The sequence below is a fragment of the Phascolarctos cinereus genome, unplaced genomic scaffold (genome assembly GCF_003287225.1).
Source record: "Phascolarctos cinereus isolate Bilbo 61053 unplaced genomic scaffold, phaCin_HiC Scaffold_4;HRSCAF=312, whole genome shotgun sequence".
In the NCBI taxonomy this organism is placed as follows: Eukaryota; Metazoa; Chordata; class Mammalia; order Diprotodontia; family Phascolarctidae; genus Phascolarctos; species Phascolarctos cinereus.
In genome coordinates this window covers 118466588-118486747 of record NW_027555847.1, presented here as the reverse complement: position 1 = coordinate 118486747, position 20160 = coordinate 118466588, and the positions used below count along the sequence as shown (strand labels likewise).

Genomic DNA, 20160 nt, shown 5'->3' with positions numbered 1-20160 from the left:
GTTCAGGAAATGTTTTATATGATTTGGAGGAAATCATTTCACTTCTCTGGTCTCAGTTTTCTCTTCTGTAAGATGAAAAGTTTGGACTAGACAATCTAGCTACCTTTAAAGTTTGCAAAGCTCTTCATGTGTGCTATCTCATTATCTCAATGATCTATTGGTAAACCAAGTCTGCTACAGTGGTTCTTAACCTACTAAACTATTAATAGGGCTATTACCAAGATCTTAACCAGATTTATCCTTCTCCCAAATTTTGTTAATGTCTGAGAGTAAAAGACGGTGGACCCCTATAGTCCTCTCATAGAAATCAAAATTCCCTTTTTTTTGTCATTTGGTAAAAGCCCCCATTCATATTTTTTTAATGCATTGATTATACAAATAGAAAGAACAACACAAATTCAAACATCAAAAATGAACATTGCAAAATTATAAAGAACAAGTGTAGCTAGAAAGACAAGATGAAGGGATGCTCCCAACCCACCTTTAACAGAGGTATTGAACGTTGCATGTGTTTTTAGACTTTTTCAACATATTGATCAGTAGTGCTGATTTTTTTCCTCTTCATTTTCTTTCTCTCTTTTATTTTAAGCTTTCAAAATACTATTTGTCATATAAAATAGCTCTCTGGAAGGGAGGGGAAGATACTGCAGAAAACTATGATGATGTGAAAAACAAAAGAGATCAATAAAAACTTATTCTAAAAAAAAGTATCAATTCTGGTATTTTCCCCCTCTTCTTCCTCTTTTTTCTTTTAAAAAATTCTTTGCTAAATAGGATGATTCTCTGGGAGGGGGAGGAGGAAATATACAGGGGAAAATTTAGGTAATTATTAAAAATAAAAAGATATCAACAGGAAAAACTTTTAAAAAAAGAAGCCTTCAAACTCTATTTTGGGAGGCCCTTGAACCTTTGCTTGGAAAAATCTTTTTGTTATCTTTACTAGCGTGCAGGTCTCTAAAAAGTTGAGATTGATAGCACAGATATTAAGTGCACCCTTTTGAGCCAGGAATGACCCCAGGACAAAGGACTGAGCTGTACACTGCTCAGACAGCTGAAGCCTCCTTTGGTCTGACTCTCCATGGAAGAGCAATCTAGTTGCAAAACATCTAGTTTTGATGTCATATTATTCTTCACCCACTTAAACTGAGAGCCAACCTGATTGCCAACTTTAACTAGGTCTTATTTCCCGTTGGGAAAATAAAGCAGGATTAGTTGAAATAACAGGGAGAGGAGTTAGAACATTTTAATATGTACATAGAGTTTAATTCCAAATTGCCATCTTCCCAGCCAAACTACCATCATTTTCTACAGTATAGGCCTACTTTACCTCTCTTCCACAAAAAAGTTGTTAATGATGTTAATCTCTGATCTTCATAACAACCCTGTGAGGTTGGGGCTATTATCCCCATTTTATAGATGAGGAAACAGAGGTAGAGAGATAATTTGCCAGGGTCACATAGCTAGTAAGTGTTTGAGGTAGGATTCAAACTCAGATATTCCTAACTCCAAGTCCCACAATTTATCTATTCAGTTTGACATCTAGCTGCCTACTTCAAGTTTAATGCTCTTGATACTATTGCTGTGCCCTTGGCTGTGAAATGCCTTCCAACTGCAGTTCCCTGATTTCTGGAGAGCCTTGAGATGTATACTTTCCAAACCCAGATTCAGAGAAAGAAGCCACATATCAGGAAATTCCAACTCTGGAATATGGAAGCATGAAGCTATTTAGCATGAAAATACGAATGTTAGAATAGGAGGGGACCTTAGCAGTTACAGGGCAAAAAGAAATGGCAGCTATAAAAATGGAGTGAGTAACTAGACATAACTGATTTCTGGGAGCCAGAACAAGGGGGACTTTATATGTAGGACACAGCCATAGAATCATGAGTTTAATTGGGAGTAATGACTCATACCAACAGTGTGGGAATATGTAGGAGATCATACCTTTGTTATTTACTATATTATTATATCAAAAGTTTTGCTATTTGGTTTATGGCTACTGGAATATATTTGTATAATTATGATTTCCCCAAAACACCCAGAACCTAGGCATAGTATGGAGTTCTAAAGTTATGTGTAATTCCTTCTATATTTGTAGAGTACAATTTTGTACCTAGGATAGAATGAAATAAACTCTTAAGTTAACTTTGCAATTCATGATGTGAAAAGGATGGATGCAATCAAAACAAATTCAGCTGAGCAGAAGGGGAAATTAGTTACTATAGAGGCTCACAGATGCATGCTATTAACATTCATTCCTTATTGTGACCAGCAGCATATATTTTACTTGTCAGATGGCTAGCTGGAGGGCAGGATGCAGTCTGAGACAGTGTGAACACAGTGATAATAACTGACTTGACTCTCCTGGCAATAAAGATCTTGGTTTTTTGAGATGCTCAGAAACCAGTCAAAGACAATGAAATAAATTCATAGGATCACAGATTTGTACTTAAGAGTACCTTAGAGACTACCTCATACTGAAATCCTCCTCTTCTGGCATTCCACTATCACTTAATGGTTATTTTTTTGGGTCATACTGGCTCAGTGTGAATGTAAATAGTAACTGTTTCTCTTTTGGCCAGCAACCCTGAGGATCTTCCCCTCCCAGTTTGATTTTTTTTTTTTATTAAAGGGGCCACCCCTTGACCCACTTCTTAAATAGGCCTATACACTGAATGGGCATTGCCTCACTCAAAGTGAGAACCTAGAAAGACCATAGTTTAAAAGGGCCAAAGTCGCCCATTGCCTCCTGGGCCATCTACAGTCATCCTGATTGACATCTGGCACCTGGATCATAGATGGCTCTGGAGGGAAAAGTGAGGCTTGTGACTTTGCACAGCCCTCTCTCACTCAAGTCAAAGTCAATTGCAAGTCACATCATCATGTCCCTGATGTCATTATCCTCTTCAAGAACAAAGGACAAACCACACAGAGCCACATCCAGCCCCACTTGTCTCTGCTGTTCTTCACAGATGGCACTCTACCTCCCTTGTCCCCCATATTTGAAATGCACACCTTCTTCAGCAGTGCTTCTGAGAATAAATAGGTTATTTCAAAGCTCAACTCATATGCCATCTCCTACATGAGGTCTTTCCTCATCCCCTACTCTCAGTTGTAAGATGTCACCTTCAAAATGATGCTACATTTTATTTTGCATGTGCTTCTACATGTGCATATTGTTTCCACCAATAAAATATAAACCCCTTGGCAACAAGAACTATTTCACTTTTTTCTTTGCATCCTCAGTGACTACCACAGTGAAAATAATAATAATAGCTAACATTTATATAGTACTTACTATATTTGGTACGCTCCATAAAGGGTTATTGCTTGATCCAAGTCCATGGTCCACTTGTCCACAGTCACACAAGTAGTAAGTATTAGAGCCAGGATTCAATCTAACTCCCAATCTACTGCTTCTAGCATTACATATCATATGATCTCCCAATGTACAACTTTACGACAATCTGAATTGCTCTAAGTATTATCTGGCGGTGACCACTGGTCATTAATTCACTTTGGCTGAATAAGACCAAACAAGTAACTTTTGGAAGCCAGGAAAATAAATTATTGGCCAGTAACCTAAGGGAGGACAAATGGCTTATTGGGTCCCCAACTAAAACTACAAATTCCATGGTTATAACATGATGTTTCAATGAAACTCTATAACAACAAGGGGTAGAAGATGAAGAGAGAATAGAAGGAAGATATAGGCTCACCTGCTCACTCAATGGAAAGGAAAAGTTTTTAATCCACTGATCAGGTCTCTCTCTATCAAGTCCCAAAATCAAAGAAAGCAAGGCTCTGTTAAAATTAAAGTCACATTCTCCTCCCCATACCCTAAGAAGTCTTTGCTCAAAGAACATGAAATCATTTATTCCAATTCTATTGTGTGTTTTCTGCCTTGTAAGAAAGATTACTGTTTTTAAAAAAAAAGTGTCATAAAAATTGACAGGAATCCGTTATGCTCACCTGTATAAACAAAGTGGACAGTGTCACATAAAAGGAAAAAAAAATCTCCTGAGCAAAATTCACAGCAATACACATTCTCTGCTCATAGCTCTATATTCTACAAAAACATCTTCCCCTTTTTGTGGCTCTGATTCCTGTAAATTGCTCCTTTTCAGAATGTGAATGAAAACAATGTAGCCAACAAAGAGAGAAAAAGAAAGTAAGGAACCATTAAGAAACACTTGGAAAGCTGCCATCATTTCCAATATCCTAGCCTCCAGTATTCTAGGGCAGCCCGAATGGTGTGCTCCCTCCCCTGAAAGTAGTCAAGTAATCCTTCAAGAACCTGAGCTGCCAATTCTTTCCTTGTTGAATTCCTGACCTTGTTTATTCCTCTAACTCAGTGCATTTCGTAATGCAAAGGAAAACACACTGGCCTTAATGTACCAAGAACAGAGTTCACTGATCTCTCTGACCTTCGAATTCAGAGGTGAGGGGAATGTGCGAATGTTGAATCATTGCTGACTCTTCCAAAAGCTCAGAATTAATGCTCTTATATTGCCTACTTTCAGAAGCTTTTAAAATAACAGAGAAAAGTTCCTTCTGCCACTTACTTAGAAAACGGGGCTGTCACAGTATATGACAGGATATCAAAGAAATCAAAAGAAATACTTTCTAGCAGTAATGAGTTGATTAGGCTGTTAAACACTCCTGAAGGAAAAGCCAAAATGCACTTATTAATGGAAGCTATCTCTTATGTCAATTGAAATGGAAGTTTCAGCAATAATCCCATATCTTGATATTTATTAGGTATGTAACTATGAGCAAGTAGTTCCTTCATCTGTAAAATGGGGATAATCATACCACCTGCAGTTTCTACTTCACAGGCTGTTGTAAGGCTTAAAAAATTTTTTTTAAATGTAAAAATTTTTGCTATGCAAATGTTGATTATGATGATAATGCTCTAGAAGAGACACTCAATTTAATCAATCAGTAATTAGTAAGCACTTGTCATGTGCCAATCTATCAATCAGTCCCCTGCCCTCAAAGAGCTTACAGTCTAGCTAGGGAGATATGACAACCAGCTTGGACGGATGGAAAGGAAGGAAGGAAAGAAGGAAGGAAAAAAATAGATACAGAATGATTTTGAAGAAAAGGAAATAGCAGTTGCAGAGAACATGAGGAATAGCCTCCCGTAGAAGACAGTACTTGAGCCAAGGAGGGTGAAGAGCAAATACCAAATAGGGTGGATAGTCAGTACAAATGCACAGAGACAAAAGATGGAATGTCATTTATGAGAAACAGCAAGACAGGCAGTTTGGCTGGATTATAATGTATATGGAAGGGGACTCATGTGCTAGGTTGCAGGCAACTTGGAAGAAGCTTTAAATGCCAAATAGAGGAGTTTATATTTGATCTTGGAGGCCACAGGGAGCCACTGTAGTTTACTGATCCTAGCAGTGATATGATCCAACTTTTGCTTTAGGAAAATCCCTGGTAACTGAAGGAAGACTGGATTAGACAAGAAAAACCTATAAGAGGGGGGCAGCTAGGTGGCACAGTGGATAGAGCACCGGCCCTGAAGTCGGGAGGACCTGAGTTCAAAATCTGAACTCAGACACATAACACTTACTAGCTGTGTGACCCTGTGCAGGTCACTTAACCCCAATTGCCTAAAATAAATAAATAAATAAAAATAAATAAATAACCTATAAGGAAGCTATTGCAATAGTCCAGGTGAGAGGCCATAAAGTATGAAGTAGGATGGTAGCTGTATGAGTGAAGAGAAGGAAACAGACACAGGAGATGTTGTGGTGGCAGAAACAAGACTAGGGAAATGATTGGATGTTTGTGATGAAAGTAAGTGAGGAATCAATGATAATAACCATTGAGTGACTGGAAAGATAGTAGCACCTTCTATAGAAATTGGGAAGTTCAGAAGACAGTAAGTTTTGGGGAAAACGTAGTAAGTTCAATCTGGGACGCAACAAGTTTAAGATGTATCTAACATCCAGTTTGAAATGCCTGTTCAGAAATTCCTGCTGTGGAACTGGAGCTCAAGAGAAGGCCTATGGCTATGAAAATAGATCCTGAAATCATTAGCAAAGAAAGGCCAGAACAGAACCTTGGAGGACACCTATAGTTATAGGACATCATACCAGCAAAGAAGGCTGAAACAAAGCAATCTTATGGGTAGAAGAACCAAGAAAAAAGTACTGTCCTGAAAATCCAAAGAAGAAAGAGTATCTAGGAGAAGAGGATGGTCAACAATGCCAAATGTTGCAGAGAGATTTAAAAAAACATAAGGATTAAGAAAAAAAATCATCAGAACTGACAATTAAGAGATCACTGGTGATTATGGAAAAGACAGTTTCAGTTAAGTGATGATGTAGGAAACCAATTTTTAAGCATTTAGACTAAAATGAGGAGAAGAAGTAAAGCAACAAATATAGAAAACTTTTTTCCAAGTAGTTTGGATGAAATGAGAGGAGATACATAGAATGATAGCTTATAAAATGGTAAGATCTGATGAAGGTTTTCTAAGGATGGGGGGAAATTGGACAGCCAGGGAAGGAACCAGTAGATAGGGAGAAATTTAAAGATTAGAATGAGAAAAGGATGATGGTGGGGACAAAATGCCAGTGGAAATGAGAGGGAATGGAATCAAGAGTACATGTAGAAAGGTTGGAGAATGGAGTAAAGGAAGAGAAAATGGGTGATGCTGTCCTAGGGGCTGTGAGATTAAAAAAAAAGGGAGAAAAGAGAGTTCATAGTAAATGACCTCTATTTTCCCAGTAAAGTATAAGATTTTGTCTTTAGTTCTGAAGGCTGAGAGAGGGACAGCATGGGAGGTTTCTGGAGAGAAGAGAAGGTTTAGAATAGTTAATGTGGGGAGTCGTCTAGAAAATCAATTAGGAAATAGTAAAAAGATTACCTTGCAGAAATGAGTAGTCAGTTGAAATTAGATAACAAGTTGCCAATGGGAATTGTACATTCACCTAAATGACTCTCTCCAAAACCATTCAGCAACAGATAAGTAGGAATGGAACATGGAAATTCCAGACCTGGTCACCACCACACAAAAAAATATACTTACCTCCTCCCTCATACCTTGTCTACTTCCCCTCCCTGCTGACCATACCACCGCCCCCCCAAAAAAAGGGGGGGGGCAATAGGATGTAATGAAAAGAACACTAAGCTTAGAAAGAAAAGACCTAAGTTTGAGTGTGGCCTTTATCACCTACTAGCCACATAGTTTTGGGAAGTCACTTCATCGCCTCAGTTTTCTCATCTGTAAAATGGACTAAACTATCTCTAATGTCCCTTTCTGCTCTGATAATCTTTGAATACACAAAGACTTTTCTTCTTTAATAGTATTTTTGGTCTGAATTCCACTTCACTTTCCCTGCCTAAATACTTCACCTTAATATCAGACCCTCTCAAATAATTGTTGTTACTGTATTTATTAATAATTGTTGTTACCATCCCTAGCTCACAATAGCCCTGTGAAATAGTGAAGATATTTAACACCATTTTACAGATAAGGAAACTGAAAAGTAAAGTAACTTGCCCATGGAGTATAGAGCTAGTGAAATATAGAGCTGAGATTCAAACTTACAGTACATATAGCTGGAAGGGGACTTAGACACCAATGAGTCCAAAATTGACAGATGAGGCCACTAAGGCTAGAGAGGTAAGGAGCACACAGCTGGTAAGTGGCAGAGCTAGGATTATGCAGAAGGTCCACTGACTTCAAATACAATAGCATTTCCACTTTACCATCCTGCTTTTCTATTAGAGAAACTCATCTTTCTATCCATCTCTAAAGCACCTAAATTTATGCCCATTTGCCTTCCAAACTACAGATCACAATTTTTTTTTTTTAAATATCACTCCTGGCCATGTAGTACAGTGGAAAAGGGGATTGAATTTGGTTCTCAGTTTAAATCAGAGGCAAGACATTTCCCCTCTTTGGGCCTCAGTTTCCTTTTCTATAAAAATGAAGGGCCTGGAGGCAGCTAGGCAGCGCAGTGGATACAGCACTGGCCCTGAAGTCAGGAGAACCTGAGTTCAAATCTGGCCTCAGACCAAACACTTGACACTTACTAGCTGTGTGACCCTGGGCAAGTCACTTAACCACAGTTACCTTTAAAAAAAATAGATTAAAAAAAATGAAGGGCCTGGACTAGACATTATTTGTAATCCCTTCCATTCTACTGAAAAAGAAAAAAGTTTTTAAGGAAATTGCTTCTGTAGTCTTACTTCATATGCATATATATAAGTGTAAGCAGGTATGTACAAGTGCTCACACATGCACAAACACATACACACACACGCACATGCACACACACACAATTTACAAAACCATTGTTACTAATTTGGAAAAGGCTTCCTCTTTAAAGGCATCATATCAGATATCTGCCAGGAGACCAGCGAAGCCTATGCTGGTATTTTCCCTAGCTATTATTAAATGTAACAATTTAATAAACTGGAGGAGAACAACATGATTTAGAATTAGAAGAGACTTTTAAAGAACACCTCAGCCCAGCCCCTCATTTTACAGAGGAGAAAACTGAAGTTGAGGGAGATGAAGTGACTTATAGAATGCTTTAAGGTCACCAAATACTTCAATGTGTTATCTCATTTGACCTTCACTCATTTGATCTGTGAAATAAGGGTTATTATTATCTCCATTTTACAGATGAGGAAACTGAGGCATAGACTTGCCAAGGTCACACAACCAGAAAAGTAGCAGAGCTAGAATTTGAGCTCATTATCTCTCTGTTCTTTCCATTATCCTATGCTGTAGTTAACGAGTCATTTTATTGCAAGTGAAAGGGATACAAGGAAACAGAGAGAAAAACTAACATCATTTCCCTATGGGGAGAATAACTTACAAAAGGGAAACAAATTCTGCAGTGTAGATGATATTTTTATAATTTTTAAATGTTTATAAAACATTTCACACTAACTGTATTAGGTAGGTAGGCGAAAGCATTATCATCCCATTTTATAGTGAGGAAACAGTCACAGTCACAGTAATAACAAGAGTCAAAGCTAACATTTGAACCCATATCTCCTGATGCCAAGTCAATCTCAGGTTGTTTAATCCTTTCATTACACTGAATCTTTATAAAGTGCTTTTGTCATATCACATCATTTGAACCTCCCAGCAAACTCATGATGTATAGGATACAGCTACTGTCATTTTACAGGTCCCTTTCAGCTCTGACACCCAGGGAATCTCTTCCCTGGCTGGCCGATTTACCTTAGAAATAAATTTTGTTGGGGACAGCTAGGTGGCACAATGGATATAGCACCAGCCTTGGAGTCAGGAGGACCTGAGTTCAAATGTGGCCTTAGACACTTATTAGCTAGCTGTGTGACCCTGGGCACTTTACCCCCATTGCCTCCAAAATTTAAAAAAAAAATTTGTTAATGTCAAAGTCACTCTAATTCAATGGAAATAGCTTGGGGTCAGGAGGATCTGTGTTCAAATTCCAGCTGGCTATTTCTATCAATTTCCATTTTCTCATCTTCAAAGTGAAGAAGTTGGAATGGATAATCTCTAAGGTATCTTCTGGTTCTAATTACTACAATTCTATAGCTGCTGGTGGCATAGTTTTTAATTATGGTGTATTACGTGCCATCCTGGGGTCTTTTTCATCTTTTTCTTTCCCAGTTCATGTGCCCCTCCCACAGTCTCCTGGAGTTTGAATTCTGAACTGGACCTCCCTCTAATGCAAGGTTCTGAGGCATCTAATCTATGCTTTTCATGTCTCCTGCCATCTCTTCCTCCTCTGCTTTTCTTCTCAAACAGATGTTAAGAGTCAAATGTATATAGCTGTTAGGAATAGATGAGATCTTCAATGTGGGGGATAGACCTGCTCTTCACCCATACATCACTCCCTTGACTTAGGTTGCTTTTAGGACAGTTCAGCACCTTGTTGAATGTCTCCCCAGGACTGTCTTGTAGCACCTCTCCATCTTTTCTAAAAAGACTATAAGAATGTATCACAGCTGATAATATGGTGAGACTCAACTCCAGATCAGCGGCCTGCTCTAGAAGAAGGCAATACATAAAATTTGAAATAAGAATCCACATGTTAGAAGGGAGAAGATGATGGAGAGTAATAGACATTCCTCACTTAAAAAAGGGAAGAGTGAGCTCCTCATAGTTTTACTCTGATGATTTATTATCCTTTCTTATGGTGAGGCTACATTTAAAAGAAAACAAAAAGATCAAAAGAGCAGTCTGGCTGTCAGCTATATGATTTTTTGCTGTCATCATCATGACAGCATGAGATGTATACCTCTAGAAACACCCTTTCTCTTCCTCTTTTAATTTGCTGTTTCTAATTTGCTTTAGGCTGGGGATTTTATTTATCCTGTACATAGCTTGCTTTTTATATACTTGTTTGCATGTTGTCTCCTCCATTAGATTGTGAGCTCCCTGAAGGCAAGGACTGTCTTTTGCCTCTTTTTGTATCCCCAGGGCTTAGCACAGTATCTGGCACATAGTAGGTGCTTAACAAATGTTTATTGATTGCTTGATTGGTCAAAGTCATTAGAATGGTATTTATCATATCACTAAGCTGGCTTTGAGGGAGGGCTAGAGATCACCGCCTGCCCCCCCTCCCCCCAATGCCTAAGGACCTCAACCAGGAGGAAGCTAACTTGGAATTCAAAAACTTGAGTTCAAGCATTTGCTCTGCCATTTAATATCTGGGAAACATAGAGCAAGTTGCTTTCCTTTCATAGACCTCAGTTTCTTCATCTGTAAAATGAGTTTCCACTAACTGGTCTCTTAAGGTTGATTCCACCTTTAAAATTGTACAATCTGCTCCAACAATATGATCACCACAAAGCGCATGTCCAAAAAGGTAGTCAAGTTCCATCAGATTTATTCCTGTTACTCCTGTGGATCTATGGTCTTATCAATATGAATATAAAAACAAAAAATCATAATTTTCACAGGCTGAGTGAGTGTTAGAAGGACAGGCATAGTTAAGGGAAATAGTCTTACCATGCATTTGAAAATCCACAGCCAGGCTACTCTCAGAAATAATTTTTTTTTCCAATGAAAGTTAATAAGTGGCCATAATATAGATTTGCAATCAACCTTGGGGTTAAAGGATGGGGAGAGGCACTGGCCTGATCTCGGGTAATCTCAGGGTCAGCTCAGGAGAAAACTAGAACTGTGTGACACAATTCTTCCAGCAGATTATGCAACACTGTCCTGCTCTCTTTTCCATCTAGCCATCCCAGTGACTGGAGGATTTCCTTCCAGTTCTGGGATACCCAGGGTAAGCCAAGGTATCACGCAGAGGTAATCAATTCTTATATACACTGCACCCACTCATCTTAGGTCATAGAACTTAGGAGCCTAGAATTTAGAGCTGGAAGGACCCTTAAATATCATGTATTTGAACCATCTCATTTTAACTTTGAGGAAACTGAGCCCAAGAAAGGATAAGGAATTTGCCCAGAGTTATACAAGCAATAAGTGGCTTATGTGAGCAGTCCTTGCCTTGGATAGTTTTGTTGTCTAAGTATCATCAGGAATGAGAGTCAGCCTGGTATAGTCTCTCTCCTGAGCTCCAGTCCCACAATACCTGCTTTTTAAACATCTCAAGCTCACTATATGGACGAACCCCCTTTGTTCTAACTTCCCTATTTCTGTATAAGGGCACCACCATTCTTCTAGTTACCATAGTTCAAAAGCTAGGAGTTATGCCTGACTCTATACTCTTCCTACCTGGCACATAATAGGCACTTAATAAATGTTTATTGACTGACTTACTTCCCCCAACCCCTATATCTAATAAGTTGTTACTCTCCCTGCAACTCTCCCTTATCTATCCCTTATCTTATTCTCTCTACTCACATAGCCACCTACCTAGTTGAGGCCCATATCACCTCTCACCTGGATTTTTGAATAAGCCTCCTACTTGAACACCCAGCCTCCACTCTCCTCCTCAAAATAATCATCTGCACATCTACCAAATTGGTGTTCCTAAAGTGCTGGTCATTCCTCTACTTAGGAAGTTTCAATGGCTCCCTAAAGCCTCCAGGACAAAATAAAAACTCAATTTGGCTCCAATCTATCTTTCTAGAATGATTTCACATCACTCCCTCTCATATGCTTCATATCCCAGCCAAACTATCTTATTTCCTGGTGGATCAGTGGAATAGGTTAGATACACAAGACACAGTAGTCAATGACTATAGTAATCTACTGTTTGATAAATCCAAAGACTCCAGCTTCTGGGATAAGAGCTCACTATTTGACAAAAACTGGAAAATAGTGCGGCAGAAACTAGGCATAGACCAACATCTTATACTGTTTATCAAAATAAAGTGAAAATGGGTACACAATTTAGATATAAAGGCTGATACTATAAGCAAACTGGGAGAGCAAGGAATAGTTTACCTGTCAGATTTATGCAGAACAAAAGAATTTATGACTAAACAAGAGACAGAGAACATTATGAAATGCAAAATGGATAATTTTGATTACAACAAGTTGAAAAGTTTTTGCACAAAACCAATGCAACCAAGATTGGGAGGAAAGCAGAAAACCGGGAAAGAATTTTGACCACCAGTGTCTCTGATAAGGGCCTCATTTCTAAAATATATAGAGAGGGGCAGCTAGGTGGCGCAGTGGATAGAGTACTGGCCCTGGAGTCAGAAGGACCTGAGTTCAAATCCGGCCTCAGACACATAATACTCACTAGCTGTGTGACTCTGGGCAAGTCACTTAACCCTACTGCCTAGCCAAAAAAAACCCAAAAACAAATAAAATACATACAGAGCTAAGTCAAATTTATAAGAATACAAGTAATTCCCCAGTTGATAAATGGTCAAAGGATATGAACAGGCAGTTTTCAGAGGAAGAAATTAAAGCCATCTATAGTCATATGAAAAAATGCTCTAAATCACTATTGATTAGAGAAATGCAAATCAAAACAACTCTGAGGCACCACATCACACCTATCAGATTGGCCAACGTGACAAAACAGGACAATGATAAATGTGGGAGAAGATGTGGGGAAACTGGAACACTAATACATTGTTGGTGGAGTTGTGAACTGATCCAACCATTTTGGAGAGCAATTTGGAATTATGCCCAAAGGTTTATAAAAATGTGCGTACCCTTTGACCCAGCAATAGCACCTCTAGGGTTGTATCCCAAAGAGATCATAAAAATGGTAAAAGGACCCATATGTACAAAAATATTTATAGCAGCTCTTTCTGTGCTGGCAAAAGAATTAGAAATTGAGGGGATGCCCATCAATTGGGGAATGGCTGAACAAGTTGTGGTATACGAATGTAATGGAATACTATTGTTCCATAAGAAATGATGAGCAAGTAGACTTCAGAAAAACCTGGAAAGACTTGTGTGGACTGGTGCTGAGTGAAGTGAACTGAACCAGGAGAACGTTGTACACAGTAACAGCCACACTGTGTGATGACTAACTTTGATAGACTTAGCTCTTCTTAGCAATGCAAGAATTTAAGACATCTCCAAGGGTCTCATGATAGAAAATGTTATTCACATCCAGAGAAAGAACTACGGAGTTTAATGCAGATCAAAGCATACTTTTTGCTCTTTTTTTCTTTCTTCTGTTTTGTTTCTTCCTTCTTCTGGTTCTTCCTATTGGTTCTAATTCTTCCTTACAAGATGACTAACGTGAAAATATGTTTAATAGGAATGTATATGTAGAGCCTATATCATATTGCATGCTTTGTTGGAGAGGAAGGTGGGGAAGAAGGGGAGAAAATTTGAAACTCAAAAGTTTATGGAAGTGAATGTTGAAAACTATGAAATTAATTAATCAATTAAAAAAAACTACCTTACTTGCAGTTGTATAGTTTTGACATTCAATTTCCTGCCTCCTTGTCTTTGCACAGGCCAGCCTCCATGCATTCACCTCTGGGGAAATGAAGAAGCCTTGTGCTAAATGCTTTACAAATATTCTCATTTGATCCTCACAACAGCCCTGGGAGGTGTTATTATTATCCTCATTCTACACACAAGGAAACTGAAGCACAGGGAGGTTAAGGGGCTTGACACACAGTCACACAGCCACTAAGTACCCAAGGCTGCATTTGAACTCTTGACTTCAGACCAGTGTTCTAAGCCACCTGGCTACCAGCTGTCTCTCAGAATCCTTGACTTCCTTCAAGGTTTTAATCAAGTGCCACCTCCCACATGTCAGCTTTGCTGACCCCTCCACAGTAGTTAGTGGCTCCTCTTCCCTATCTTCATCTAACTTAAAAATGTTTGGAATATACATACGTATACATACACACACACATATATACATATACATATTAGAAACACTGGATTTGGAGCTAGGAGACCTAGATTTAAGTCCTAAGATAAATTGACTATGTGGACCTGATCAAGTCATCTACCACTCTGGCCTTCAGTTTCATCATCTGTAAAATGAGGGGGGTGGAGGGTCAGATTAGATGATCTATAATGTCCCCTCTAGCACTCATTTTCAAAACTCTCAGGCCGTGTGTGTGTGTGTGTGTGTGTGTGTGTGTGTGTGTGTGTGTGTGTGTGTATACCAAAAAAAAACTTAAGCAGCTCTTTTTATAGTGGTAAATAACTGGAACATAAGGGAGTGCCCATCTACTGGAGAATGGCTGAACAAAGTATGGTATATGAATTTAATGAAATACTATTGTGCTATAAGCAACTGTAAAGGAGATTGTTTCAAAGAAGCCTAGGAAGCTTGCATGAACTGATGAAGAGTGAACTAAGTAGGATCAGGACAGTAATTTTTACATTAGCTTCAACAGTATAAAGATAAACAACTGCAAAAGACTTTAGGACTTTGAAAAATATAATTCATTAACCATGTTGTCAGAGAATTGATGATGAAGAATGCTACTCATCTCCTCACAAGGTGGTGATAGACTAAACATGTAGTACGAGACACATTTTTTGAACCTGACCAGTATAGGATTTCTTTTGCTTGACTATACATATTTGTTACAAGGATTTTATTCTTTTTCCTTCAGTGGGATCAAGAGGGGAGGTGACAAAAAAAAAGAGGGTAGGTGAGTGGGAGAAAATATTTTTGTTAAATTGATTTTTTAAAAAGAGGGTCATTAGGTTTTAGAGCTGAAAGGGGTCTGTTTTATAAAGTACAATATTGTATGCACATTGCAGGGTTGCTATGAGAATCAAATGAGATAATGTGTATAAAATACTTTACAAACCTTAAAGTACTACATTAAGGACAGCTATTATTATGAGAGCTTCTCATCCAAGTCCCTTATGCCTTAGTTAAGGAAATTGAGACCCCAAGAGGGAAGTGGCTTACCCACGTCCTGAAACTGATAAATATCTGAGCCCAGATTTACAAAGATTTTAGCTCCATAGCATAGTAGAAAGAGTACTGGATTTGGAATTCAAGAACCTATAATCATATCTCTACTCTGCTACAATCCTTCACATGACAACAATAGAGAGGCAGGCCCACGTAACAGAAATTGTGCTAGCTCTAAAATAAGCAGAGACTTGTGTTCACATCCTACCTTGGACACTTACAAGTGTGCCTATGTGTGAGAAGATTTATATGTACAGATATAGAGCCAAGAGGGCAGATGTAAAGGAGCAATAAGTCCAGCAACTAGAATGATGACAACACATTGCTAGTGTGACAATAGGCAAGCCATGCCATTTCTGACCCTCAAATCCAAAGATTTGGATTTGAAAAGAGTAATTGAGGTGGCAAAGTGGTGTATAGTGTATTGAATGCTGGGCTTGGAGTTAAAAAGGCCTGAATTCAAATCCTGCCATAGATGCTATTTAGAGCAGCCTGTGAAAGTCATTTAACTTTCTCTATGCCTCAGTTTCTTCATCTGTAAAGTGGGAAATCTAGTACCTATCTCACAGGATTGATGCAAAGATCAAGTGAGATAAATATAGAAAACCCTCTGCAAATCCTATCTATTTTTTTTATAATATCTCTAGTACCAACTTCACAGATTTGTTGTGAAGAAAAAATGAAATACTAAGCATTTTGCAAGCCTTGAAGTACTATAAAAATGTTGTGATGATTATCTATTACAGAGGAACAGGATCTTGAATTAGAAACTTACCAAATGGGGGGAGGGGAGAGATGTCGGAAAAATCTGGAACTCAAAATCTCATGGAAGTGAATGTTGAAAACTAAAAATAAATTTTTTTAAAAAAACTTACCAAAGGGAAATAATCCCTACAGTAATAATAGCTAGCATTTATGTAGCCTTTAAGGTTTGAAAGCACTTCAAAAATATTATCTCATTTTATCCTTAAAACTACAAGTGAAGTAGGTGCTCTTATTACCCCCATTTCACAAATGAAAGAATTAAGGCAGAAAGAGGTTAAGTTATTTGTCTAGGGTCATACAGACAGTAAGTGTCTGAAATTGGGATTTGAACTTGTCTCCCTGATTCCTAGGTCCAATGTGTATATGTGTGTAACTGGATCTAAAACTTGAAAAACCAGCTGCCTTCAATCTTTAGAGAAATTCTGAGGTAGAAGAGATACCATCTTTACCATTTCAAATTGGGTACACCTTCCTTTCTTTTAAATTTCTCAACTACAGTACTTAAATGACAATACTCTGCTGATGAGAATCAAGTACAGTCTGTCTGGATCTAGTAGAACAACGTAATCAAAGTACCACAGCAGTTAAATGCTTCTGAACATCAATCAGACTATTTAAATTTTTAGAATGTAAAATAGTTCAAAGCTCCAGGGAGGGACAAGTAAGCAAACACAGTTTCCTTCATAATTCATTGGTGTGTGCTTCTAAACAGAAGCTTTCAGGCCGAAAACAGCTTTGGCTTCACTTTACTTTCCTCTATGAGTTAAAATGTTACTTAATGTGTTAGCGTTCCCTAACAATGGTACTTCTTAAAAGGCCCTCCAATGGCGGGGGGGGGGGGGGGGGGGGGGGGGGGATTTAGATTGAAAATTTATACATATATATAATTCATTTCAGGGATTCTTCCTTCAATTCCTCCCCCCCTTCCCCAACACACACACACACACACACACACACACACACACACACACACACACACACACACACACACTACTGCTAATTTGTCTCTTGAGTGCTCTATTTTAATCAGCAGATACGGTACTGAGCAATAATAAAACTGAATTGAGAATAAATACTTCCTCTTAAACCACTGTGGATAGGATTAGTTATACCAAAGGCATCGGGAATTGTGAGATTTCTCAGAATCTCCTGATACTGCCATAGTTCACTTACAAACAGGATCCTCCATCTTCAAGGGTCTTCTCAAGCGGATGCTGGCAGGGACGGTCTTCTCAATCAATTCGTTCACACTCTAGATTTAAAAGAGAGCCAGGAACACAAAGAAAAAAACAATATAAATAGGCCTATTTCTTTGGGAATTGCTTTTGCATTTCTTAAATCCATAAAAGCTCGTGGGGAATTCATTTAAGTAGTTTGAAACACTTTAAACAGACGCAACAAAAGCCCTCATTGTGCATCAACAGTTGTAAAGGGCTGATTCTATCTCTCTGCTAATACAACTTAGTTTAAGCAGGCAGGAATAACTACTCAAACCCGTCACTAACACTTAAAAAGGAACCGCTTTCCCAGGCAACAACCTTCTTAGCTATGCGACCTAGGAAACCAGCAAGTTTCAAGGTTTCCATGGCTAAGAGGCACAGCCAGGGAGGGGCAAGGGAGAAACCCACACGGACAGGGAGAAAGTGGTGGAGAAGGGAAGAAGGAATTAGGACCCAGGGCCCGAGGGGCTGAACTGAGTGGAAAGCAAGAGGTGGGGCGAAGAGCCCGAAATAGGGGAGCGGGGGTGGATAAGGAAAGCGGCGATAGGAGGACTGGGGGCAATTGAGGGGAGGAGAGCAAAAGATGAGCAGAAGCAAAGGGGAATGGGAGGAAAGCGACCTTACCGCCAGTCCTAAGGTCTGCAGCATCTCCCTCTTCTCTTTGTCTCTCGGGCCAATGTGCCTCTCGGAGAAGTCATCGTGCCTAGGGAGCAGCTGCTCGATGTGGCGGGAGGTCACAGTGGCCCCAGGGCTGCGGCCGCCGCTGCCGCTGCAGTCTCGGCCCGGCTGCGCCCAGCGTCCCCTCAGGGGGCTCGGCCCTGAGGGACCCACGGGCAAGTGGCGTACAGTGACCGCCGCCACCCCCCGGCCAAGGCGCAGTCCTCCCCACCACTTCACACAGTTCTGCATGGCCGACGCTACTAGCAAACGGACCGGGCTGAGTTCAACGCTTTCTTTTTACTCCTAGAGGTGGTCCTCCCTGCCCCCTCCCTTCTCTTCTATTCCGGCTGCTCTTCCGTTCGTCCGGAGTCTCTGCCGAGTCCTAAGCCAAGGTTATGTCTGTCTCCTGAGATCCTCCCAGGCTCTGGAATGGAAGGAGGCAGGGATGGATGGATGGATAGAAGGATGGAAGGATGGAAGGATGGATGGAACAGGCGAGAAGACTTGGAGACTCAGACTCCGACACTCGCACAAAGTTCTCAGTCCAAGACACCTGCCGGGCTCACTTAAAGAGGAGCCAGACCGACTGCGTGAAGATGAGGTGGAGAACGGGGTCTCGGGCTCCGCCTTTCTGGGACATTTTAGCCAATAGGAAAGGACACAGCGGGGTAGAGGGGGGGATTGGGGCAATGTAGCCCCCGCCCTCTCTGCTTGCCTCCACCCCCAATCCCCTCAATTCTTTCTATTCTTTCCCTGCACCAGACCGTGCGAGACAATTTCCCCATCGCCTGTAGCTTGGGACGCCGGAACCTCTGGGCGGCTTCCAAATTAATCCAACCTAAAATGTAAAGTAATCTAGCTCAGAAAGCCTGTTGGAGTTCCAGGTGAAGGGAGTGGGTGTGAAGAGAAAAGGAGGGGAAGTGGGGGCGGGGGGAAGGGAGAGAGAGAGCTTCCGCTACTAAGAACATACTACATTTCTAATTCATCATTATGTGTGTGTATGCATTTGTTATTATAGCATATGTATCATATCATATCATATATACACGTGCATATATATGTTATTCTGAAATAACCTGGACTTCATACATGATATGGCTCACTTAAAATTTCTCTGGGGTACAATAGTCAAAGTTTCTTTGAGGCACAAACTGTTGAATTTTTTTTGAAAATGTATTTTATTTGCTGTGCGGCCCTTGGGAAAACATTGATTAAAAGCATTTTTTTTTTTGCATTCTTCTAGAAGGCTATAATATACAGTATTTTCCTTGTGAATTAGGGAGATCTGAAAATTAAGCATTAGGAATGGTAAGTCTTAAAAACAACTATCTGGAAAATTCATCATAACATAAATTTAAACTTTATTATGGTGAATAATTACCAGGAGTTTTATTTTCTCAGACAACTATTTGGAAACCAATCTTATAACATCATTTGAAAAGGAAACCACATAGAAATGCTTTTATTGACCTCATGAGGAAGAAAAGATCTGTGCCATTAAACAGTTTTTGATAACATTGACTGGTATGGGCCAACCTAAAACCTTTGCCCTTTACCCTAAAACAATTTGGGTTCCATTTGTTTGAGGGGGAATTATAGGGTACAGGCTTTAGAAACCCCCTCCTCGAACTCTCCTCGAATTTTCCCACTTGATAGTAAAATAGTAAATCTGTAGCATTCTCCTGAGGCCATAATCCCCTTTTACCTCGCTTTTCATTATCACCTATGCTCAATCTCCCAATTCTCTGTTACCTTTAATTTAGCCCAGCCCTCCATTGTCTGTTACCTCGGGATGGCCCCCAGCTACTTTCCACCCTTGATCCTATCTAGACCCAGTTCTACCTCCCAGCCACTCCCATCAAGATCTTCCCTAGACCCCTCCTCCAGTCACCCCAAACTACTTATCCACTCCTAGACCCTTCCCACAGTCTATAAAAATATATATAAAATCCATCTTATGTCCATTAAGGTTCTCAGATTCCTAAAATCTAGCCAGTAGTGAAGACTCAGTAGGAATCTTGATCACCCCAATCAGTGTTCTAATAAACTTTGTCTTTGACTTAAAGAAGGCTTGGGTCTAATTCATTGGAGCAGGCCTCAAGTTTTGATGTTTCAGGGTCCCAGCACCCTCAATCCTCTAAACCTCAACAGCATGATTACTATCTTGCCATCATTCTTCCTGTTTCTCACCAATTTCACCCTAGCTCTTCTTCAGA

General features: G+C 39.6%; 1 protein-coding gene across 1 annotated transcript in view; it reads right to left on the bottom strand.

Annotated features, from left to right (window-relative positions):
- GLDC (glycine decarboxylase) overlaps window positions 1-18544 on the bottom strand; it is a 109657-nt gene extending 91113 nt beyond the window's left edge. Inside the window, exons 1-2 of the mRNA XM_021006352.2 lie at window positions 17909-18544; window positions 17238-17316 (exon numbers count right to left, since the gene is read on the bottom strand). Coding sequence (XP_020862011.1) covers window positions 17238-17316; window positions 17909-18193 — 364 coding nt within the window. The 5' untranslated portion in view covers window positions 18194-18544. The remainder of the gene's footprint in view (window positions 1-17237; window positions 17317-17908) is intronic.
- Between the last annotated feature and the right edge of the window lie 1616 nt (window positions 18545-20160).